The sequence below is a fragment of the Cydia strobilella genome, chromosome 25 (genome assembly GCF_947568885.1).
Source record: "Cydia strobilella chromosome 25, ilCydStro3.1, whole genome shotgun sequence".
Classification (NCBI taxonomy): domain Eukaryota; kingdom Metazoa; phylum Arthropoda; class Insecta; order Lepidoptera; family Tortricidae; genus Cydia; species Cydia strobilella.
The window spans coordinates 8,962,565-8,988,525 of NC_086065.1; the positions used below are offsets into that span (position 1 = coordinate 8,962,565).

Genomic DNA, 25,961 nt, shown 5'->3' on the forward strand with positions numbered 1-25,961 from the left:
ATTTGTCCTGTAGAACGGACATCATAACTTGACTGTCCATTCTAAAGGACAAAAGAATTACTGTTTTTGCTCAAGAAAGTATAGAGCAAGCGCTAAGCCATGCTAATGACAAGAGTATATATTCATATGTTCTTAAAACTAACTTAAAATACGTTTAATTAGACACAATCATAATGAATAAACCACACTTTAAGTGACGTGAAACATTCATGTTAGACACATTTTCTTAAAACAGCATTCTAAAGCATTTCAAGTATTGTGCATGATAGGTTAAAAAATGAAGTTATTTGTTAAATATGTAAGCGTAAATTTTATGAGGGCAGTATAGTTATTAGGAATGAGCACAATACTTTAATATGACACTTTGATAAATAGCGATCGAATACATAGAATGATTGATTGTAGAAATGGTTTGTGTCAGTGTTTTTCAAATGTTTTAGAAAAGTGTAGAGTATTCTTAACAACTTAGTCTCTTCTTTTAAAATATGACTTAAAAGCAAGAGAAAAAGTAGTGTAATAAATTTGTGGTTTATTTCTAAAAATACCCTCAAAAATTAACTAAGAATTTGAGGGTAGTCTTAAAATGAACCGTACTCCTAAATAATATTTGTGTAATATAAAATTTGGAAAACCTTATCAAAAAACCTTAAGCTATTCCAATGTCTATAGGCACATGTAATAATTGTTCTGTGAAGGCACTTCTAAAATTATTCTTAACAAAGTGGTTACTTTAAAATTATCACTAAATGCATTTCAAATATTTTAAGTCATAAATGCAGCACAGTATGCATACAAAAACGACAGTTATGGCACATATGTGTTATAAAAAGTACAAAATCATACTTGTCCTTTATAAAGGACATTATTTTTAAAGTATCCTCCATAGCGGAGAGCAGTCTTGTTATAGTGTTCCTGATGTTATGGTGTTATATACAGGGCGTTATCTTCTGGTGGTCCAATGGTAGCGTGGAAAAAAGCATTAAAAAGTTAAAATTTGTGAAAGTGTTAGTTCTTGCGGTTTTCTTTGGTAAATGGTTTTTCGCATGATACTAGAGGTAAATGGAAATATTACGAGGTACTAATGTATAATTTTTAACACATCTATAATAAAATGTTTTATATTTTGCAATTTTTATGTCGGTATACTTTCATGTAAATAGGTGTGAATATAAATGCGTCAAAGATGTACAATAGATATACACAAGTGTATTCTGTAAGCTTAAGTGCTTGTGCACATTTTCGTCCATAAATACAAATAAATGGAAAAAAAAAAAAAAAAAAAAACATTTTTTGAACCAAGTCATCTAATAAGTAATAAAAGGTATTATAATAACAGATACTAACACTCAGGGGACTTCTTTATAAATATTTTAAATTAAACATGTTTCTGATGTTTAAAAAAATTCCGACGATTTGAGAACCGATTTTTTTTTTCGAAATTTTGACGTTGAAAAACATTAATATTTCCATTTCTCCCTAATTTAGCTACCCAGTTTAACCATTTTCCCTTCACACTTACCGAGTAGTGAAGCCCTCATAGTTCTGCTTGGGCTCCTCCTGCGGTCGGAAGCTCGAGAACGTGGGGCTCTGCACCGAGTACTGTTTCTCGTCGTGTTTGCGCTCCAGCGTGGAGTATCCGTTGCTTGCGTGCGTTGTGTGTGAGACGTTTTGCTGGTTGTAGCTTGTGTTCTGGTTGTATCCGGCGCTTGTTGAGTGGATATTTTGATTATATCCTGGACTTGTGGGGTGAATATTCTGACCATGGCTTTGGCTATAGCCGGGACTGGTGGGATGAATATTTTGACCATGGTTTTGAGTGTATCCTGGACTAGTTGGAGGTACATTTTGTTGATAGCCTGTTTGATAGCCGGGGCTAGCGGGGCCGTGTATGGAGTGGTCTAGTTGTGAGATATGTTGGCTTAAGTTGGTGTTGTGAGCCGAGTATGTGCTGTTGGGGCTGTATGTTGTGTTTATGTAGCTACTGTTTGGTGTGCGGGGCCTGGAAAGGGTGAAGAAGATATTGTGACATTGGCTTTAGTTCGTAGTTACACCGTGCCGTCAAATACATCATGCATGCTAGATGTCAATTCGATAAATTAGCAAATATGTACCTAAAAATAAATAGTAATTAATTTGCTGATCTGAAATTGTTCCCTATTTACGCAACCTAGCTGACACTATAAAATATAAATTAATTAAAAATATAAAAAAGTCAAGTGGCTCAAGATATGATCTTAACATTCATGTTAGATTATATAGATAGTTTGAATATGTTTTCTTAGCGCACTAACGTACACAAAGAATAATTTATTATTTAAAAAATGTTTGTATATTTTTCGAATCATGAAATAACTATTTATTCATTTTATTTAAGAATAATGATGTCTCAAAAGACTATCTAACCTGTAGTCCGTTTGTTTTTCAGTTTATAAATTTTATAACCTCAAAAGTAGTGGTATCTTTTTTCCTCCAAAACTAAATTTGAGTAACTATTGCACTGAATTATTATGTAGTTTAAATATTATAGCACCGCAATATTAGATGTCATAGGAACCCTAGCATTTCATTATTTGTGACGTTTTCAACCAAAAGGTACCACATTGTCGCTTGTCGATAAGGTTGATTTCTAATTGAAGCTATATGGAAATAGCGCCTTACTGACAAGCGACAATAAGTACCCTTTTGGTTGAAAATGGCACATTTATTACCACTAATTTTGAGGATAGAAAAATTCTAATCTTAAAAAAACGGGGTCCACCTATATGTCAGTTGCTGTTATTCAGTTGTACAAATATTGTCGTCTGTCTTCTAGCTACTTCTAGAAGTACACACTACACCCACCTGACAGGCAGCCTGCCGAGGGTAGCGTCGGTGTCGGTCTCGTCGCCCGAGGTGTCGGCGCCGCGCATCTTGTACTTGGCTTGTCGGATCGCGTTGAGGCGCCCTCTGGCTTCTTCTAGTTCCTTCTCGATGCGGAGGATCTCAGATCTGAGGGGACAAATTTAGTAATGTAACTTTTTTTTAAACCATTTTCTTATTCAGGATCAAACTACGTTTCTTCTACGACGGCAACGTTCTAGCGTATTATGGCTATGCTTAGTCTTTGTTCAGTTATGGCGTTGTGTTTTGGGGACACAGCGTAGGTAGGGTATGAACGTTGCATCGATCTCTTGAGCCATGACTCCCATCATTCTCCTTTTCAACACCAGCCTGCGTTCCGCTTCGCAGCGCATGCTAAAGGCTACTCGTATTAAGTTTAACATATGTGTAGTCGCGCCACTATCAACTGTGGTAACTGACATTAGTAAGTCTAATTGCAAAGGTACAAGATCCACAAATCAGTAGTCAGTTAACTTGCTGTTAGTAATAATGGGCCTAATGGAAGAAATGTTCCGTGTGCCGCCTCGCCGTGGGTAAGCAATGTGCTCTTTCAGCATATTACGGCTATGCTTCTTCTCTGTTCAGTTCCGGCGTTGTGCTTTGGGGACGGCGTATGTATATGAGTGGTGCTGTTAATACTAACCTTGCATCGATCTCTTGAGCGATGCCTCCGACCATTCTCCTGTTCAACACCAAACTACGTTCCTCCTCGCAATGCATAGCATCCCGTGCAGCTCGTACAAGGTTGTCGGTGGAGCGGATGACTTCAGCGCCGGCAGCTTGGAGGCGGCGGGTGGATTCGGATGACGGGTCCGCTTTCACCTGGGAATTTTAAGATCGTTAAGTAGATTGTAAAGATGCTACCGAGACATATCAGTGATATAAAGAGATACTCAGTAATCAAATTAACATAATAAGTTTTTTAAAGTTATTAATAAGGAGCGACGTTCAAATTGCGAAGATCGATTTTAGATATCTTTGCTGAACGATGCCGAAACGGATTCAAGTGAAATTTGGTACACTGATAGTTTATAACTTAACGGAGAAACATTATCTCGGAATTCTTCTCGTGAAAAGTGGATTAAACATACTTAAGTACTTGGTGTAATAAAGTGGTCTTACCTTGCAAGCGACTAACAGTTGAGCAGTGGAAGAAGCCACCTGTCTCGCGCTAGATATGAGGCGTTCTTCGGACCCTGCGCCCTGGACGAGAGCGTTGGCGGCCTCCACCAGCGAGTGCGCTGCTGCAGCCACCAGACGCGCCGCGGAGACGAGGCCCTCGGACCACTGGCCGTCGTCGGACGAGGAGGTCGGCCGGCGGGCCACCTTGCCCTGAAAATATACATTATAGTCAAAAAAAATATCTAAAAAATGGATTATAGTATCAACTAAAGCTGCCTGCGCTGAAGAAAATTGTATAATTTAACAAAACATTAACATTAAAATAATTATTTTTGTCAATAAACGGTCTGTCTATCCAATCTATCTATATTCAATGACGTCGTGAGTAAATTTAATGAAGGAAAGATCGATTTTTGTGTGTCGAAGTACACACTAGATATCACTATGTGACACTGATATGACATTTAAGCGCATTCGAGATAATACTTTAATGAGATACAAATATGTAATAGTATTTTATACAATCGTGATATAATAGAGAGCTTTTCAGTCGAGTACCATGTTTAAGCAACGAAGCTTGCTGAGTTGCTTAAGTTAAGGTACGAGATTGAAAAGCTTGATTATATCACTTTTGTATACAATACTTTTTCTACGAGACATAAAAATAATACTTTCAACTAGTAGAATCATATAGGTAAAAAAAACAAAAGTATACAGCTAAGATACGCGAGCTGCCGCAGCCCGCGATACCTTCATACTCGTACGCGCCCCGGCCGCCGGGCCCGGCGCCCCCGGCGGGTTGGTCAACGACACCTCCTCCGTAACTCATGAGGCCCTGGTACCTGCTCCGCGCTAAATTCAGTTTTAAGACAGTTTTTTTCTCGATTTTGGCCACCGTAGCCTATGGAGACTAACAAGCAACGCTAAGCGGTTTTCGTAGGGTATGGATGTTGCTATATGAAGGGTGTCACATGCGCGTTTCTGACTTATGAAGCAATTGTTTCTACTACAACATAAAATATAAATGTTTTTGTTGGCCAACCAATCACAAAGCAGATGCGATGCAGCAGCGTGTTTAAGTAGGCTAATTTGCATTGAATCGAGTCTCCTTAAACAAGAAATATTTTATCGAAATGTATGTAAGTTCTATTTTCAAAATTTTTATAATTGACTAAACCGTATCGATAAAATTCTTATGCTTAAGTCGGAAGTGCCATAGACTATCATACGATGAAAAGAGTAAGGTTGTAGTGTTGCATGTGAAGTTGTAATACACAGATTATACTCGACGAGTAGACAAAAAAATAATAACAAAATACAAACCTGATCGATAAGTTCTCTCTGCGCTGCCGACGCGGCGCGAACGAGTGCAGAAGTAGCTGCGATGATAGATTTCGCAGCCTCCAGGATCATCTCATCGAAATTCAGGCTCTCGTCCGCCTCCTGCACAACAATGTCCGTGTTAAAAATCTAATTAATATGTAAAGCCTTTATCCATCTTCATAAACCATATGAAGAGAACTGGTAAGAGAGAAAGTATATGTAATCCCACCAACGTCAAAAGTAGATACATATTCATAATAAAAAGTCCAGAGAAAAAAACGATAACGAGATAAGCCCTTATCCATCTTCATAAACCATATGAAGAGAACTGGTAAGAGAGAAAGTATATGTAATCCTACCAACGTCAAAAGTAGATACATATTCATAATAAAGAGTCCAGAGAAAAAAACGATAACGAGATAATTCACGTTTTATGTTCTAACATAGCCCATAGGCTGCGGCAGCTGCTTAACATCAGGCGGGCCCCACCTTCCCTTTTCTGAACTGCAGGTGAATTACTAATCAAGAACTTTAAACATTGACCACAAAAACAAATTACTTTTAGTTTTTTCCCCGGAAACCACGTTTGTATCTTCTTCTTCTCTGTATCTTCTGTATACAAGTTAAGTTTCATGGTAGCAAAAGCGATCAAAATTTTTCCTATGACCAATTGCAGCAAGTCTTCTATCTTCCGTTCTTAACTCGACGAAGCGCCAGAGTCGTTAGGTAATATGTTTGATTCCCGGGTGATACGCAGAACAACCAAGAATATCAAACATATCTCAACGACAACTGGCATTATCTTCTTTGCTTCTCTTCTCTTCTATTCTTCATGCCGTTTCATTAATTGTTTTCTTCTTGGATGTTCATTGGATGAGTTATATATTTAGAACATTTTGAGATAATATGACATTAGCTGTAATACGACAGAGTTTCTATTTACCGTTGTGTGTACTTAAGTAGGTATATTGATAATTGGTAACCTGCTGAAGAACGGTACATATACAAAATGAAATCAATTGTATACAGGGTGATCAATCCAAATGGGTCAGTAGGGAGAAGCCAGAGAAGTCAGAAAGTATGAGAAATCTGTTCTTAGGAACCATGGCGTCGATTTTAGATTTAATAATAATGACATTAAAACTTTTTTTTTAACTCTCATACATAACCGGGAATCGAACCCGGTCAATATTCTTGTAATAGCGTGAGTATTTGTTTGTATTATTGATCCTGAAATTTGAATAAAAAATTTAAAAAAAAATTGAATGCCATCATCATTTTCCTCGCGTTGTCCCGGCATTTTGCCTCGGCTCATGGGAGCCTGGGGTCCGCTTGGCAACCGATCCCAAGAATTGACGTGGGCACTAGTTTTTACAAAAGCGACTGCCATCTCACCTTCCAACCCAGACACACCGGGACACTAGGCCTTATTGGCGTTCTGTTTTTTTTAAAGCGGTGGTGGTCTAGCGGTAAGGGCGTGCGACTTGCAATCTGGAGGTCTTCAAACCCCGGCTTCGTGCCAATGACTTTTTCGAAACTTATTTACGGAATATCTTTGATATCAAAGTATCAAATATACAGCTACAATGTTTTGCATTAGTTTACATTTTTAGCGTGGAAAAGAATGTTTTATTGTATTATGATGTGGACTAACCTGTACTTTCATGGTCTTCCTCGGGCGCAGCGAGTCCAGCTTCCTGGCGGCGGCGTCGATGGAGGCGGCGGCGCCGAGCAGCTCGTTCTCCGCGATGATGGTCGGGTCGTCCGGGTCCACCCAGTCCGAACCTACGAGTACATACAACTAATATAATAGAATATATATTATAGGGACATACGAGTATTATAGGGACATTCTTACACAAATTGGCTAAGTCCCACGGTAAGCTCAAGAAGGCTTGTGTTGTGGGTACTCAGACAACGATAAATATAATACCTATACAAATACTTAAATACATAGAAAACATCCATGACTCAGGAACAAATATCTGTGTTCATCACACAAATAAATGCCCTTACCGGGATTCGAACCCAGGACCATCGGCTTCACAGGCAGGGTCACCAGGGACCGGACAACCCTTTCCGTGATAAAACCCTTTCAATGGGCGACACTTAAACACGGCTAACACATTGAAAGACTTTCCCTTTTGAACTGCAAGCCCATTCATACCGATAAGCCGATTCATATTCTTACCGAAAAGCTAACCAAAAATAAGGCTAGCCCTTAATAAGGGTTACCCTTATCTTTAAGCGCTTTTTATAAAGGTTTCCCTTTGTGTGAAAGAGACAGGATTAGTATATATCTACGGTAGTGTATGAAAAGGAAAGAAAATACGTGTCTAGTCAAAGAACGCCGCCGTCGCCGCCGGCGATCGCTCGGATTCGAAGTAATGTGTGCTTTATGAACAAGGTAGATGACTTAAATTAGCACGCTTATATGCTAAAAGGGAAGCCCTTTATAAGGCTAACCCTTATAAGCAATATGCAAGGTGTTGGTGAGCGGATGATAAGGGTTTTGTAAGGGTATTTGGGCTACCGATTACTCAAATGCGGTAGCTTTATATAAGGGTTTTTAAAAGCAAAACAAAGGGTTTCGTCTGGCAAAGGGTATGGTGAGTTAAGCCTTATGCAATACCCTTATAAAACCCCGATAAGGGATAGCGGGCCGGTCCCTGAGGGTCACTATCCACTACGCCAGACCGGTCGTCATAAAATAAAACCAGCCAAGTGCGAGTCGGACTCGCACACGAAGGGTTCCGTACCATTAACTATAAAAACGGTCACCCCACCAAGTACTGACCCCTCCCGACGTTGCTTAACTTCGGTCAAAAATCACGTTTCTTGTATGGGACCCCCACTTAAATCTTTATTTTATTCTGTTTTTAGTATTTGTTGTTATAGCGGCAACCGAAATACATCATCTGTGAAAATTTCAGCTGTCTAGCTATCACAGATCACGAGATACAGCCTGGTGACAGACGGACAGACAGACGGACAGCGGAGTCTTAGTAATAGGGTCCCGTTTTTACCCTTTGGGTACGGAACCCTAAGAAAACATCTACATACAGCAGCAGCATATAAGTTAAATAGCATAAAAGTTCATTACAAAAGTTTTGACCAACATCTTAACAGGACGTCGTCTGAGTAAAATGATAATTTCCGTAATAAAATTATCCTGTCCTTACTCGGGATTCATTTAGAGTCTGACCAAGCTAAGTTGGCAGCGACTTTGAGAGCCCAGACGGTGGAAGTGTTATTTTAAACATCAAACTTCTATGAAATTATGATGTTTACTTAACACTTGCACCGTCAGGACTATCAATATCGGTGCCAACTTAACTTGGTCTGACTCTAACTCTTTATTTCGTATTTATTATAATGAGTAAGCCAAAGAATTGTTCAAAATTAATTTATTGGTTGAAGGAAAACATCTTATATCTGATATAACGCAAAACATGTCAAAACTATATGGTAACCAAAATTGAGTCGCTCGAAGCTAAGTCTGCAGCGTGTTTGATAGCACAGACTGTGGAAGTGTTATTTTTAACGTCATAATTTCATAGGCATTTGACGCTTACGATAACACTTCCACGCTCTGTGCTAACAGATTCGCTGCAGAGTTAGCTTGGTCTAACTCTAGGCACTTTTGTTAAAGTTAGAATAAAAATCCTGGTCACGGCACCAAAATGTAACCCTTCATGTAGTAACCTATGGTTCAGCCATACAAATTGAAAATTCAAATTCCGTAGCAACGGTCGGTATGCTCTCTCATCACGCCAATATTCGGTAAATAGCATAGAGTATAATAACTTAGGTTTACCTTTAAGTAAGTCCGCAGCAGCGATAATATCAGCAACAGCAGGTTGTCGCTTGCCGTTGCCACTCAGTACCGCTTGGAGCAACGCTCGGTATGCTGGCATCTCTTCGATATAGCATAGACAATGATAACTCACCTTTAAGCAGATCAGCAGCGGCAATTATATCAGCAACAGCAGCAGCAACGCGTCGCGACAAGTCAGGCAACTGTCGCTTCCCGTTGCCACTGAGTACGGCTTGGAGCAACGCTCGGTAAGCCAGCGCCGCTTCGCGACCGCACTCTATGGTGCGTATGCGAAGCTCGTCGGTTTCGGCTGTGAATGCTGCCGCCTGGAATGGAAGTTTAATTTAATTTAACAATTAGCAAATAAAACTAAACACGACCATGTCCCGGCTACGACCATAGCGTATGCGTGTTATTGACTGAGCGTTGAGCCACGAGTGGGAAATACCAATACAAAATGAGTTTTAATCATTATTTCAAGATTTTTTAAATAAGAAATATTATGAACGAGTAAAAAGTTTGATGCTTACATTTTTTTCGCATTATGTTGCATTGGACATAGAGAAAATAGTTCCATCCTCTTTTCTACATGATAAACTAGTTATTATGTTTTTCAATTCATCATCATCATTCATTTAAGTTTAAACCGCATATTGTATTGTATTTTTTTGAAGAACCCCATACTGTAGCCCCTCGGGAAAACCTCGGCAGGGAGCTCATTCCACAGACGAAGCGTCCGCGGGAGGAAATTCCTCTTAAACCGCACAGTACGCGACCATTTAGTCCACTCCTGCTCAAAGGTGACAGCAGTACTCCATATGGGGTTTGACTTGCGATTTATATAGCAGCAATCATTGCCCCGGATTAAAGTATCGCCTCGCTTTATTGAGCACACCGAGTTTTTTGGATGCCAGTGCAGCCTTCCGAGTTCCGTTCCAGGTGGCTACGGAATTGGACATCACTGGAGATGTCGACACCATAATGCGTCAACCATAATGTGACATACATTTAAAATAAAAAGATGTACCTTGCAAGCAGCCAGCAGGTCCACAACAGTCTTCCTTCCCAAATTAGCAGCGGCAGTCAACTGGTCCTGCTTGTTACTGTTCCCGGCTGAAACTGCCTTCGCTGTGCTGACGGTCATCTGGCGCGTGCAGCGGATCAGCTCTTCTGGCGTGGCTGTGGTTTTTGGTGGCGTCGGGTTCATGAGGATCTAGAAGAGTAAAGTTATAAATTGAAATTACAGAATAGACATCTGTTTTAGACAACAATATTAATTTTAAGTTCTTATTCTTTATACACATGAATTGTATTATGTACTTGTAATAAGTATTTTCCACACTCCTATTTTTGATAAGATGCTCGTCGATTCTTTTTTAAGTGAGAACAATTCAGGAGCTCAATAGAAAAAAAAAAAACGCAATAATCGCAAAATTAGGGATTACAATTTGGTGCCATGACCAGGATTTTTATCAAGTGAAATAATAATGTGTTCTCATTGGTACAACATAAAAACTTTTAGAATACAATTTTATTACATTAACTTAGTTATTTGAAGATGATTGAAGTTCTAATTATGCTTTTTGTAGCAAATATACCGCAACACATTGTAAGGGAATGAAGGAGCGAGTGTTTGCAGTTTACACATTGCAAAGCCACTTCGGACGTCTCTGTTTGTTTCATGCTGTTAGATCTTTTCTTTCTTACCTCAATCTCCTGCGAGATAGCCTCAATGGTGCTCTCTAGCGCCCTGGTTCCTCGCGTGTGTTCATCTTCAACAGCCTTGACGGTTTTAAGCAGTGACGTCACGTTGGTCACCATCACCTGAAAAATTATTTACTTTTTAGTAAAAAAGAAGACATTTGGATGCATTGATTTGTACGGAGTTGAACTAGAATATCTCATGTTAATAAACTCATTTGAATGGAGTTGTGATGTCGAAAAAAAAATTAAAGCGTGTTTTAATACTTTTAATTTTCTTGATCGTTATATGACTTATAAATGCTAATGAAATGTGACGTTATACCCTATCAATATCCCTTATTTTCTAACTCCATTCAACTCGACAAATCAAGGCATTTCACCCAAGTGAAAATGGGAAGCAATGAAGTCAATTTTAACCTAGTTTTTTCCCAATGTTGCCTGCTTAATATTAATATTCAAAGCTTAGGGTTGCCAGCTAAGTTTAGGATGATTTTAAAACAAGTAAAGCACCATGCCATAGCGGAAACCCATAAGCTTTCGACACCGTGAAATAAATACATAGATATAATAGACGAAGCTAACGTCAATATTGGACTTTTATTGCTAGTGAGATAATGAAAGCTTGTGGTTTTGAGTTATTCACTGGTACATTCAACGACGACCACGACTCTAACCATAATTTATTCTAAACACAAAAAAATATATATATTTGTTTCATGGACAAAATTGGAAGGGTCGCCATGTGTCGTCGTTGACTGAGGTATGGATGTCAAGCGGAACTTCCAATACCATGAGATGAATCGAAATGTGTTTAGTAATTCATACAGTCCTAAAAAAACTAACGGCACATTCAATGGCTACCCCATTGGGGTACTTTACCCTGCTAGGTAGAAATTTTGATACAAATTCGACCTGATTTGTGTACAAATATGGAAAATAGGTCAATGAGATATGATGAAGTAAGTATTATGCTTTATTTTACATATTTAAAATAGCTGTACCCCATTTAAAATAAAGTTTTGGGGGCAGAAAAAATAGCAAGTTTTAAGCAATTCTTTGGCCTGATTGTTTTCATACTTGTACAATATTACCCCACAGGGTAAAGGACACGATGAGCGTGCAGTCGCTCTTACCCTACGAGCGAGGGAAGCATGCCACACCAAACAGACTAAACACATTTCTAGATGACACAAGAGCTGAAAATGACAAGAAGAAAGGTGATAGCTCGTGTCCGGAACACAAATCATTTCATTTATAAACCCCTCTGGGTATTTAAAAAAAAACACATTTTTCAATTTCTGAACTATCGCCACTAGAAAAGGGTATTAGGTAAGGGTGGTAAATTAATGATCATAAATAAAGAAATAAAATACTTAGTTTGTCTTTGAAATAATTTAAAGAAAGCAATAACAATGAGAAAGTATTGTATTTTCATTGAATCTGGAAGAAGCGCTCATAATATTTATTTTTTCCGTCCTCAAAAGCAATGAGAATTTCGGAAGTGAATTAGAAAACATGAATGAAGTTTTTCTGTAGTCTACGGAAATTTGAACCGTTTAACAAGTTAACGCGACCTATATATTTTATTACCATAATTAATTCTCGTTTACTTCGATTTTATGAAGGACTTTTTTTGAGTAAGGATTAAAAATATTTCGAGAAAAAATCGTAAATCGATCTATGTTTCGGACACAAGCTTAACAAATCATTATAGCACGACACTGATGCCCGGCGTCATGCGTTAGTCGTGCGACAGACTCTGACCGATTCTCTGTTATCCGTCGCCACGTCCTCCGACTCCGTGAAAGACTGCCTCTTCACCCCTTCCAGCATCTTGAGTTGCTCCTCCATCCTGCTACTTGGTTTCCTTACACTCCTTAGACTATTCCTGTATTTCACTACTGCTCGGATTTTTTTAAGTTCCTCATCAGACGTGTCTGTCTTATTTAAGATCGCTTCGTAGAAATTCCACCAGTTATCGATAGAACCGAATTGGTGCTCTCTATTTTTGAGTATATCTTCGTAAATCGACCACCAGTTATTGGCGTAATATTCTTCTGGGTAAGTCCTGGTTAGGTCGAAGATTTCTAGACTGTTTTTGGAATTATTGCTGTTAATTTTAGAGAGTCTTAAAGAGTCTCCGTTTGTTATTATTGTGCTGCCGTAGTGTTTTATATTTTTAGTTAGGTTCTGGCTTGAATGGACATTTAAAATTACGTTTCTATGGAAAGTTGGTGGGGCTGACCGCGTTTCATCTCTACATAAGCTAGGTGATCTATCGTCTCTTTTAATATTTTCTTTATCATAGGTTTCTTCTTTATATTTGCGGATAATTTCTTTGTAGTATCTTTCCAACAGACATAGCTCCTCATATGTATATTTGGATATATCAATTTGTGTATAAATATTTACAATATCTTGTATGTTGACTTTCTTTTTACGAGCTTCAATTTGTATGTTAGAAAGAGCTTTGAGTTGTTCTATTAATGGATCAAAACCTTTATAAATGAAATCTTTCTTCGCAAACTCTATTAGTTTCAAAACCATATCTTCATATTTCTTATCATATTCCAAATCTTTATTTACAGCTTTCGATTTATCGACATCATCGATAAACGTCTGTAACGTTTTCTTCTCATTCTCATACGTGTCTATCTCATTTTGGAAGTCACCTAATACTAACTCATGTCCACTGAACCTTTCTAGTTCCTTCCTAGTTTCTTCCATTTTATCTAAATTCTTTTTAGCTATAGCTTTCCACCATTCAGAATCATCGTTCAACATCTCTTGGAAGATGACTTTGACATCTTTAGCAACCATTTCCGGAGCTACCGTTATTTCTGTGAAGCCTTTTTGTTTTTCTGGGCTAGGACTTTTAACTTCCACGTTTTTATCTGGACTAGGACTTTTAACTTCAAAGTATTTCTCTGGGCTAGGACTTTTACTTTCCAAACTGACTGGTCTAACTTTTGTTACCTTAAATATTGGACTTTTCAGTCTTTCTACTTTATTAGATCGAGGGAAAGTTTGTATAGATCTAATAGTCTTTGTAACTTCTTTGACATCCTCTACTTCAGAGTCCATGTCTTCAATAACTTGTGATAGCCTCTTCATTTCTTTATCAAGATCATCATTCGCTTTCAATCTTTGAATCATCGCTCTCTTACGCTTATTTTCCGCTCTTTCATTATAATCAACAAACAGATCTACTAGCGTCTTAACTTCACCAAGGAGTATATTTTCTCCGTACTTCAATACTCTCCAATCCATATCCAACAAGCTATTTTTCGCCGCCAAATTATACCTAATATTAAGATCATCATCGACTTTCCTTTTCTCAGGGTTTTTCATTAATCTTTCTATATAGGCGATGATTTCCTCGCAGTTATCATGGAAGACGGATGGGGATACGTCATCATCTTGGCTGGAATAGTCTAGCAGCTTGATAAGTTCGTCTTCTTGGTCTGATTGGAAGAGATCGGTTTCGGAGTCGGCCGAGTTGTAGTCGCGACGGCGCGGGGCGGGCAGGCTCCGGCGCTTGTCCGTCAGCCGCTATTGGAAATAATGCGTTAGCCCTGCTTCTGGACAGAAATGGATCCATTGGGAAGCTTTGGTGCCACCACTTCACTTTCGAATAAAGATGTGTGGAAAGATTCTATAAAGTTGAAACTTTGGAAAGTTCTCGGAAATTTCTGCAGAATTTGAGAAGAAATAATAGAAGTTTCCATTTTGGAAGTCGTAATTTCTGTCGTCTACAAAAATGAGAGAAGTGAAAATTTCGTAACTATTAAAACTTTCAGTTGGCACATCAATAGTCAAATTCAGCTGTGTAAAGTTAACCGGAGTTCAAAGTTAAAATGTTGCTTGGTTGATTAGTCAAATAACTATTTCTAATCAGCGTTGACACCAAATTCACTTCCACAAATATAGGTTCTGTCACAGTTAAACAGCGTTCTCTGTCCCGCTTCAAAAAGTCCAATATTGACACAGACAACACACACATTTACCCAGAATATACACAAAACGACACAACCATGTTTAGTGTTAATACCTGAAATACAACTTACGTGACGAAGTTTCTTATTTTAATTACGTAGTCAGGATTCGAACCTAACAATCTTGCAATAATCTTTTTGTAACAGTAATCGCATATTTAAAAAAAAACGTTACTAATCTTCGCTAGTCTGCAGTGGAAGTACCATTTAAGTCAGTCAGTTCTAGAATTTTTAATCGAAAATTTTACATTACCAATAATGATGTAACAGCGCTGTACTCAGCAAAAAATAGTTTCACTATATTCTAAAATCTTGTTGTCGTGAAGAGAAGAATAAGTAATATGGCGTCTTCCTTTAACAACATAGAGCTTGACGGCCACATACTCTGCCTTCACAGTAGCGAATGCTAAAAACTTACCTTAGCAGCATGTTTGAGCCGTTCGCAGTCGGGATGTTTGAGCTGCTTGCCGCTGGCCGCTGTAGTGGCTGCAGCCAAGTCTCTCAAAGCCGCACAAACGTCTCGGGCGGCGTGAAGAAGTAAGACTTGGGGCTCGGGAGAGTGGGAGCCGAGAGACATGGCGCCTTGCTTCACTACTTCGCATAGTTGCACTGTGGAAAAATAGGTTTAGTTAGCATTACACACTCACACACACTTAAACACTTAAAACAACTAACAAAATAAACACTAATAGACCTAATAGTAAAAAAAAAACAAGTGCAGTGATATACACGCATCAGCTTTCAGCTGCTAGAGTATTAAACAATATATATAATAATTAATGAGGAATAAAAACCTATTCTAGAAATAACTTCTTTTACACTGAGGTTCATTGCGTTCCCGATTATGACAATAGAATAAAATGTTTTTGCCATAAATTTTCCTTGATCGCGACCGACTTTTATTTTAGATGCTCGGTTAAATAATAATGAGACACAAAGATTTTTTTTCATATTTTCAATCGAATATGTAAGTATTTTATGTAAAGCATAGATTTTTCAAAGAGCCAATAATGAAGTTTGAAAAATAAATGGCCAATAAAGAATTACTCCTCAAGTAAAAAAGAAAATTCATGAACTAGCAAAAAATAAGATATCTAAAAGGTGACAAGATTTTTCAGTTTAAAACACTAACCGATAGTAGTAACAGAGTTCTGAGCAGCATGGGCAAGTTGTTCCTGGGTACCAGCGGCTCCACCGACGAGGGTCTTAGTGTCTTCAACTAGGGTCTTAGCTGTTTTGAGGATGTTCTCGCGGTGGTCGGAGAACGTGTCGTTTTCCTTTTCAGAGTGGAGAGTGCCTAGGGGAGGAAGGTAGAAAAAGTTAAATATTTTACTGTGATTTTTATTCATACTGTCGTCACACATCAGTCGCACTCAGTCAAACCATCAAACACCACTAGTCAACCATAATAAGTGTTTTCTATCCGTTTGTCTAGTCGTTTGTTTGTCAGTTGACTCAAGTCTCTTCGCTAGTTTTTATCATATAATAGTTATTTACGATACAAGTGCGGAAAAGAGGAAATTCGAAACGAGTGGCGATAAATTAAAACACGACCGCAGGGAGTGTTTTAAATCGACACGAGTTGCGAATTACCTTTTCGCACGTGTATCGTACAACGTTTTACAGTACATATGAAATGAAATGAAATATATTTATTTGCATTAAGTGTGGTAACATTCATGGTCATAATATGTAAAATTAGATCACACACTTAGCTAATAATAAGCATGCAAAAACTTTTTTTTTTATGCCTTAACTATACAGACTAACAACTATAGGTATTTAAAATATTTACAAACATGCCATGATTTAAAAATTAAGTTAATACAACATTATATTACAAATTTCAAACATATTGTTCATGATAAATGCTAAATAAATAAATAAGGACAACACATTTTATCCATCGTTATAAGATTCTATAAATGCCCTATGATGAGATTCTATATATGGCCCTTTAAACTTTCGACATATACACGAAAAGTGCTCATTCCCGCACTAGTGCGAAAAAGTAGCACCATATGTACTGTAAATGTTTTTTACCTGCGCTAGCGAACAAGATGGTGGTGTCCAGGTCCTGTATGATGGCTGCGATGGTAGCGGCGGCGTCGATGCAGGCTTGTGTGCCACGGGACCCGGCCTGTAGGGCGGCCAGTACTGACACCACCTAAACACAAACATTGTTATTTATATTTATTTTACAAAAAAAAAAAACATAGGTAAACGTCCCACTGCTAGGCACAGGTCTGTACTCACAAAAAAGTTTAACCTGTCCCCACACAAGTATTTTCGTCACGATGTTTGCCTTTATCGTTTCTGCACTGAGTCTTTAATCGATATTGTATAGTGAAAAATCCTGGTCACGGCACCAAATTGTAAGACATCCCGGATAACTCAACTCAAAATATTGTTTATTAACGTACCTTTTCGCTAACGCGACGCGAGCAGTCCGCGACGAGTCGACGGGCGTCGGTGTTGGAGTTGAGGCGACACGCCCCTCCCGCCTTTATGAGCTCGGCGGCCGCTTCGCCCAGCTCCACTACGGCGACACGAATGCTGAAACAAATATTGTAGATTCGAGATGGTATTCCACGTGTAAAATTTCTTGGTCTAATGTCATTGCGTCTCACTCTCTCATTAAGCAAAATGTGAGACGCAAATACACATTGGACCAAGAAATTGGACTTGCAAGTGTACGATTTACTTCTTAATTGAGACTTTATTATTTATGGTAATTTACTAATATCCCCTACTAAATATAAATGCGAAAATAACTATGTCTGTTACTTCTTCACGCTTAAATCGCTAAACTTATTTCTAAATCTAAAGATAAACTTTGGTATGGAGATAGTTTGAGTCCCGGCCGTAGGATATTATCACGATATTACGGATAACGTCGTTCTACGAAGATGTCGCGACAGAGACTAGTTGAGCATAAATAATTATAAGACACCGGTCTGTTACCTGTTAGCCACATCGGCGTTGGGTGTGGTGGCGGAAGCGCCCACGCTGTCCTGGGCCAGCTGCTCGTACTTGACGCACAACTCGTTGCCGAGCACAACCAGCCGGCTGGCGTCCGTCGCTGCCTTCGCCGTCTGTAATGAAATCAACATTTAAAAAAGTTTTTGGCAAAAATTACCTTTTTGGTACATGCTTTTATAGCTTACTGTATTTTCTCCACACACGATTACTTTGCGTTGTTCTATCACAGAGTTCCTGTCTCCTTCACGTCAGCTCCATGTCATCATAATATTGCATTGTTATGCAATTTACATATGCATGCAAAATTTCAGCTCAATCGGAAATCGGGAAGTGGGTCAAATTTAGCTTCCAAGATTTAACCCACACCCACACTAATATAAAGCCTGACCAGGAATATATGATCACGCGCCATGTTGCGGAATTTTAATGGAACTAATTTTTTCATACTATACTGAACTGTCACACTATACATGAGAATGAACAGCGCCCTCTTGACAATGATCATATATTACTGGTCAGGCTTTACATAGTCACATACTAATAGGGCAAGTTAAATAAAAGCTCGTATAATGCCATTATCCCTTCTATTTAATATTATTAATGCGAAATTAACAAACATTGAGATTGCACAGAAACTGATCCTAAAAATTATTAAAAGAAAACCAAGGCGTTTTTCTACTGAAGCAATTTATAGGTTAAGTAAAGTGTTAGCACCAAGGCAACTATACATCTGGCAAGTAATAATATATATTAGTAGACATATAGATGACATGGTATTAAATGTTAACCCGGCAAACCTTCGAAACACCAGAAGCAAATATAAGATACCGATTACGAACAGTGCTACAGCTAGGAAACACTACTCATATGTTGGAACTAGGCTTTTTGACAAATTACCAGGTGACCTACAGGACATAATACAACCTAGCTATTCAAGCGTGTCTACTCAAAATAATCAAAGTTACATAAGTAGGCTAAATAAAATAAAAATCTAATGTTTTTCTCCTGAGTTTTTCTTTTACTGAATTTAAAGACTTCTACACAAAAATATTTCCTCAGTGAATAGATTGCTACGTAACTCCGTGTCATATTTCTCTATTTTTCCATATAATATATATGTATGTATGTGTATTAGATAGCAAATAATATATATAGCTATTTACATAATTATAAAACCCAATATACGTATATTAAATACGTACATAAAAATAAAAAATACCAGTAATGCATGTTTATTTAATTAAGTTTTTTAATTGAATTAAGTAAACTTTATATTATAAGAAAATTGTTTATCCAAAATCCGATCGCTCTCTAAAAATTGTGTCACATATATTGTAACTAGCCCTAGCACAGGCCCCGGTCTTTTGGGCTGTTACTGCACACTATGTCTTTAAATGCTGGCTTAAATTAAAATGTATAATTAGAAATAGTGAAAAGTATATATTTAATGAATAAAAAAAATATATATATAAAAAAAATATATATATAAAAAAAAAACTGTCTGTTACGTTTTCACGCTTCAAACGCTAAATCGATTTAGATAAATTTTGTCATGGACGTAGTTCAAGACTCGGGAAGGGGTATAGGATAATTTTTATCACAAAAATCATGATTCCACGCGAAGTTGCGGCCAGAACCGCCAGAAGCTATGATAAATATTCTTTAGATGCGCGAAAAATAGACAGGAAAGATACGGAAGGGCGGTACCTCCTGGCACAGGCTATATTTAAAGCTTAAGGAGGTTCCAACCAGTAACTTTAAGATGAGATAAGATTAAAGAAAATAAACAGTTTTGATTTTGTGTTTTTTTTTGACAGGAGATCAGCAGTGGTGTAATTACCATGTCAGTGGCAAGACGGGCGATCTCCTTAGCAGTGCCAACCATCCTCGTCTGATAGTCGACGAACGAGTCGGTCTCGTCGAACGACCCCACCAGCGACAGTCTGAAACAACGAATTTTATTTAAGGTGCGTCGAGTGCAGGTGCTTCTCGATGGCTGGGCGTGCCCGGGAATATTATATTTTAAATTTCATTTTTTTCAAAAAAAAAAAAATTAAGCCTGTTGCGGATATCATCATTGGTATTTTTGGGACGAAGCATGTTGCTGATTTGAATTTGTAGCCACCTGACGAAGCCTGCGTTGCGGATTTTTTACATGTAACTATATTATTTTTTAAGACTTTCTCAAATTCTGTATTTTTTTTTATGTAGTGTGCAAATTAAATAAATATTTTTTTTCTAAGTTTTAACAAAAAAAAGTAGTAGATAAGTTCGATCAAAAATGAAATTGCGCATTTTAGAAACGATTTTCATACTTTTATTTATGCGTAAAAATTGTTACACATTTTAATGATGCGTTTTAGACCTATGTTCGTGATTTTTCTCAGGTTCGAATCAGGTTTCGAATCGATGAAGTTCTCAAAATTGCTATTCATATTTTTGGCAACTGTATAATGATCTAAAAAAGCGCTATGATTTTTCAATAACTGCTGACTGAACCCACGGCACCTTAATAGTTTCTGAAATAAATGGCAAATGAGACATAATTCAATCATAAAAATGAGCCGAATTGGGTCACATTCCAAGGCAGCTACTACTTTCGGTAAATATAAATATCAAAACGGGAAAAATCAATAATATTTATTTGACCTAATTATTAACTGTAAGTTTCCTTTATAGCTTAGTTAGTGCGTATCATGTCATGTCCGTACATTATTTTTACAGTGAAAAGTATAAGTTATCAATTCGGCTGTATGTTTTTGTATTTAGTCACGCGACGACTCCGCCAATTGTGAATTGATTTTGTTTTTTATACTCAGGATCTATCTTAATTCAAACATAACGTTAACTTTATCCTCAATATTTAAACATACACCATAATAACACATTTAAAACACATATCATTAAACACGCTGATATTCTACAACAACTATTGACCTTGTTTTGAGAAACACATCTTTCATTTTACGAAGACGATCCATCGGTACGTCAGTCACGGGGGGAGAGCGAGCGGTTACTGAGACTGCAATTGTTAGTCAATAAGTACTTAGTTTCAAGCAGAGATGAAAGAATAATAAACTGTGCATCTACATTATGGACAATATTAGACGACTGGTCTGGCCTAGTAGGTAGTGACCCTGCCTGTGAAGCCGATGGTCCTGGGTTCGAATCCCGGTAAGGGCATTTATTTGTGTGATGAGCACAGATATTTGTTCCTGAGTCATGGGTGTTCTCTATGTATTTAAGTATTATATATATCGTTGTCTGAGTACCCATAACACAAGCCTCCTTGGGCTTACCGTGGGACTTAGTCAATCTGTGTAAGAATGTCCTATAATATTTACCTATTATTATTATTTTTTTATTTATTGCAGCCGCAGTTTCAAACCTTTGCCATCGTATTTTCTCGGCAAAATTCGTATTCGTCATGCTACCTCAGTCAACCTCAGTACTTTTTGTACTGAAACTGACTGAAATAGATACACGTTCGTGCGTTTCCGTGAAAATACGGTGTTGAAGGATTATTTATTTATTTATTTATTTAAACTATTCACTACATCTGTACCTGGTCACTTACTGGTCCATACAATAAGGCGGTTATTAGACTGTCAAGCGTAAGAGCGTTTTCACATTGCCCGATCCGATATCGGATGTCAGATACGACTACAAAGCAAAGAACCGGCCAAGTGCGAGTCGGACTCGCGCACGAACGGTTCCGTACCATTACGCAAAAAAAAAACGGCAAAAAATGACGTTTGTTGTATGGGAGCCCCACTTAAATATTTATTTTATTCCGTTTTTAGTATTTGTTGTTATAGCGGCAACAGAAATACATCATCTGTGAAAATTTCAACTGTCTAGCTGTCACGGTTCATGAGATACAGCCTGGTGACAGACGGACAGACAGAAAGACTGACAGACAGACGAACAGTGGAGTCTTAGTAATAGGGTCCGGTTTTTACCCTTTGGGTACGGAACCCTAAAAAGGACTTGGTGTCATAGGTCATTTTCTAGCAGCAGTTTTTCTCCAAAGGTCATCCGTCATTCCATATCGGATCGGAAAATGTGAAAACGATTTAAGGATTGGCCATCAAGTTATCACGAAACTTACAGGTGTCGGCAGGGGAGTTTATGTGAAATGATTAGACACACAGTTACATAGAGTAGGTGCTAAATAATTGCAAAAAATGTAGAGGATCCCTCAAGGAAACTCTTATTACAAAATGGCGTTATCTTGTTCAGGTGTTATATAACTGCGGTTACAATATTTTGACCATTTTAGTGGGTCTTATGGTTGGAATCAAATAAAAACAAACTGATTTATTTTTAAGTCTAACGGTTCAAAAAACTATCCAATCAGGGGCCCGTTTCTCAATAGCTCGTAACTTGTAATACAAGCGGATGTCACTGTTTGACAGGTTTTGTTAGAAAGAGACTTCCACTTGTATTACAAGCTTCTGACAAACGGGCCCCTGGTCCGATAGGATTGAAAAACGAAATGGAGAACACAAATTGAGAATGTTTACAATTAAAAGCGTCAGTGCTTTGTTCATGGTTAACAAAAATCAGCCAGTTATAACCAACGAAGTTAGAGTTAGACCAAGAAAAGTGCAGATTTTGACAGCCCACGCAGTGCCAGTGTTATTCATTATACGTCATAATTTCATACGTTTAAAATAACACCTGCACTGCGTGTGCTGTCAGTCTCTGCAGACTTTTCTTGGTTGAACTCTATCAAGCCTGTTTAGACTATCTTTAGTCCGTTAGATCACCGCTCTCGAGCGGGCACACGGCCAAGTGCAATCCATTTAAGAACCGCATTTATACTTCAATCTTAACCCATCTGTCTGTATCTGGACGGTATATTCCGAATGAGTCACCTGAACTTTCATAATTTACGCAAACAAATTATTTTCTTTATTTTTAGGGTTCCGTACAGAAAGGGTAAAAACGGGACCCTATTACTAAGACTTCACTGTCCGTCTGTCTGTCACCAGGCTGTATGTCATGAACCGTGATAGCTAGACAGTTGGAAATTTTCACAGATGATGTATTTATGTTGCCGCTACAACAACAAATACTAAAAACAGAATAAAATAAATATTTAAGTGGGGCTCCCATACAACAAACGCGATTTTTGGGTAATGGTACGGAACCCTTCGTGCGCGAGTCCGACTCTTTTTTTTTTAATAACCTTGGCCAGTTGCAATTTTGTCAATTAATCGCTGATTGATTTAGACATTTGGAAAAACGGACGTCATCTTTGATATTAGAGCGATAAAATAGCACTACCCTATTCAGCGGTAATCAAGACACGTTGTCGTTTCGCCTATAAGAAGCATTTTCGCTACATACCGGGAAATCCATGGGGCCAATTCATACTTACATTTCGACATCAAAATTATGTCATTTTGATATTATTCGTCCGTGTGTTCGCGCCAATACCCGTATTGTGCATGTACGGACAAAAAGCGAAATGCACGCATACATACATATGCATACCTAACTAAATGACATCATTTGGATATCATTTGAGTGTGAAATGTACATTCGAATTGACCTGCATGTTATAGACAACCATAGTTCAGCGGTGAATGTATGTGAGAAACAAAACTACTTTTTTTTTTCAATTGACCTGTCAATTTTTCTAGTCACGCAATAATGTCTTAAATAACAGGCTGAAATGACTAAATTACTATTATTAAATATAGTGTATAAAGTGTACACTATTAGAATACTTGTAAATTAGACACGCCTATCACTACATATAAAACAAAGTCGCTTCCTGCTGTCTGTCTGTCCCTATGTATGCTTAGATCTTTAAAACTACGCAAGGGATTTTGATGCGGTTTTCTTTAATAGATAGAGTCATTCAAGAGAAAGGTTTATATGTATAATACATAAGCATGCACCCGTGCGAAGCCGGGGCGGGTCGCTAGTAGTAAATAAAGCACAGATGGCCAGCGCTATTCCGGTCTCTCGGGTCATCGTAGTATTTATAATACGCGCGCTAGGTTAAGGACGCCATGACGTAACCCGAACAGTGCGAATATACAGTTACATGTCCGATTTTAATACTTTTGGGGGTCAAGCAGCGGGAACTTATTACAAAGGGTAAAAACGGGACCCTATTACTAAGACTCCGCTGTCCGTCTGTCCGTCTGTCTTTCTTTCTCATGAACCGTGATAGGGTTTCATCCTCTACATTTTTTGCAATTATTTAGTACCTATTCTATTATATGTCTATCTCATGAATAGCTAGACAGTTGGAATTTTCACAGATGATGTATTTCTGTTGCCGCTATAACAACAAATACTAAAAATAGAATAATATAAATATTTAAATGGGGCTCCCATACAATAAACGTGATTTTTTTGCTGTTTTTTCCGTAATGGTACGGAACCCTTCGTGCGCGAGTCCGACTCGCACTTGGCCAATTTTATTATTAAGAGCCGTCGTACCGTAGTCTCACCAGACTAACATAAAATCGATTGAAATAAAACTATGAAAACGGATTATATCGCGTATGTTGTGCTAATAAATGCTTTTTCTTTTTTTTCTTTATATTGAATTTAGATTACATCTCGACGTTTCGAACCCTTTACAGCGTTCGTGGTCAACGAGTGAGTCACCGAAGACAATAAAATTGATTACAAAAAAATCTACACAAATCAATTAAAGTAGATTTTGTAAATCTTGCTAACTGTTAACTATTTTAGAAAAATAATAGAGAGCGTTTATTCGTGGCAAAATAACAGAATAACAAAACTATAAAAACTTTTCGCAAGACCTAAAAAAAATTGGCTACGCGTTTCATTTCATAGGACCTCCTATTGAATGTTATGTTTTGTAAACCTGTAAAAAAAACGCAGGTGCTTTTGCAGGTCTTAAAAATATCACCTGATCATGATAACATTATGACCCTGCAGGTATATGATTTTGTTATGTATCCATAACTTTAGGTAACACATTTTACCCAGTTTTTTGAAAAACAAATCTACCTATCTGAAACATCCTATAGGTTCTTACCACGGAAATAAATTTACCATGGAAGACGCAAATTCATCTACTTCGCGTGTCCGAACCTCGACCAAGCGTCGAGGTTGACCGTCGCTCTTTACAGTCCACGCGCGTCAGTCGTTGCAGCCGGACGTCCGTGAAAACTTAAAAAATGCTTCGTTGCATGATAATCAACTGCAACAGCCCAAAAATAGCGAGAACACAAAGGCAAGAACATATTTCCTATCACAGATAAGTAATTTGCGTCAATTAGCGTATATATAAAATCTGTGGTTGTTACCTGCTAGGAGTAAGCTTGCAAACAGAGCGCTGCAAGGAGTCCAGCAAAGGTCCGACGGCGCCGCGCTCTGTGCTCAGCGTTCTAGCGCATTCTAGAAGTTCAGTCAGTGCAGAGCGGCAGAGTTGACTCTGCTGATCCACGTTCCGGTGCGCGGTGAGGGCCTGTAAGAAGGGGAATTGTAAATGGGAGCTAAATTATAGAACATAGAAGGTGCTAGAATGCTAATTTTAGATAATACTTTCCCACTCGCGTCACTGCCACTACGTCAACCTGCCTTGACCACCTGTATTCGAACTTATCTATGGATTTTTTAAGTGTCGAACCCGTAATTACCAATTTGAGTGATCATCTTGCGGTTGTGGGAGTACTACGGCTACGAGATAATCGCTCAAAAAACGTCACTCACTTGTACTCGCGGAGTTTTACAGAGTCAAATCAATTAAATTTTTCTGCCGCTATTGAGAGCGTTGATTGGAGTCATATTTTTGAAAAAAACAGGGACGCCAATAGTCTTGCAATTTCACTTATTAATATAATTTCAAATAAATTTGACATTTGTTTTCCACTGAAAAAAAAAATTGTTAGGGATAGACATTGCCCAACCTGGATTAATAATGACATTAAATTATTTAAATCTTTTTTATTTGACATGATAGAATTAGGAAAGCGGCACACGAGTAACGATAATATTAGTAATTTTATAACTGACATCAAATTGCAATATGACATTTTAATTAAGAAGAAAAAATCGAATTACTATAGTGACTTAATAAAAACCGGCAACAATAAATCTAAAATGCTTTGGAATATCGTGAACAGGGAGAGAGGTAAAAATAA

At 37.9% G+C, this 25,961-nt stretch overlaps 1 protein-coding gene across 1 annotated transcript in view; it reads right to left on the bottom strand.

Annotated features, from left to right (window-relative positions):
• Positions 1–25,961, bottom strand: part of LOC134752770 (talin-1) — a 168,635-nt gene that overhangs the window by 8,017 nt on the left and 134,657 nt on the right. The window contains exons 44-60 of the mRNA XM_063688465.1: positions 25,125–25,285; positions 19,664–19,766; positions 17,806–17,936; positions 17,265–17,397; positions 16,885–17,008; positions 15,974–16,138; positions 15,260–15,450; positions 12,611–14,398; positions 10,850–10,966; positions 10,170–10,355; positions 9,276–9,468; positions 6,980–7,110; positions 5,326–5,445; positions 4,003–4,212; positions 3,524–3,702; positions 2,842–2,988; positions 1,520–1,999 (exon numbers count right to left, since the gene is read on the bottom strand). Coding sequence (XP_063544535.1) covers positions 1,520–1,999; positions 2,842–2,988; positions 3,524–3,702; positions 4,003–4,212; positions 5,326–5,445; positions 6,980–7,110; positions 9,276–9,468; positions 10,170–10,355; positions 10,850–10,966; positions 12,611–14,398; positions 15,260–15,450; positions 15,974–16,138; positions 16,885–17,008; positions 17,265–17,397; positions 17,806–17,936; positions 19,664–19,766; positions 25,125–25,285 — 4,559 coding nt within the window. The remainder of the gene's footprint in view (positions 1–1,519; positions 2,000–2,841; positions 2,989–3,523; positions 3,703–4,002; positions 4,213–5,325; positions 5,446–6,979; positions 7,111–9,275; positions 9,469–10,169; positions 10,356–10,849; positions 10,967–12,610; positions 14,399–15,259; positions 15,451–15,973; positions 16,139–16,884; positions 17,009–17,264; positions 17,398–17,805; positions 17,937–19,663; positions 19,767–25,124; positions 25,286–25,961) is intronic.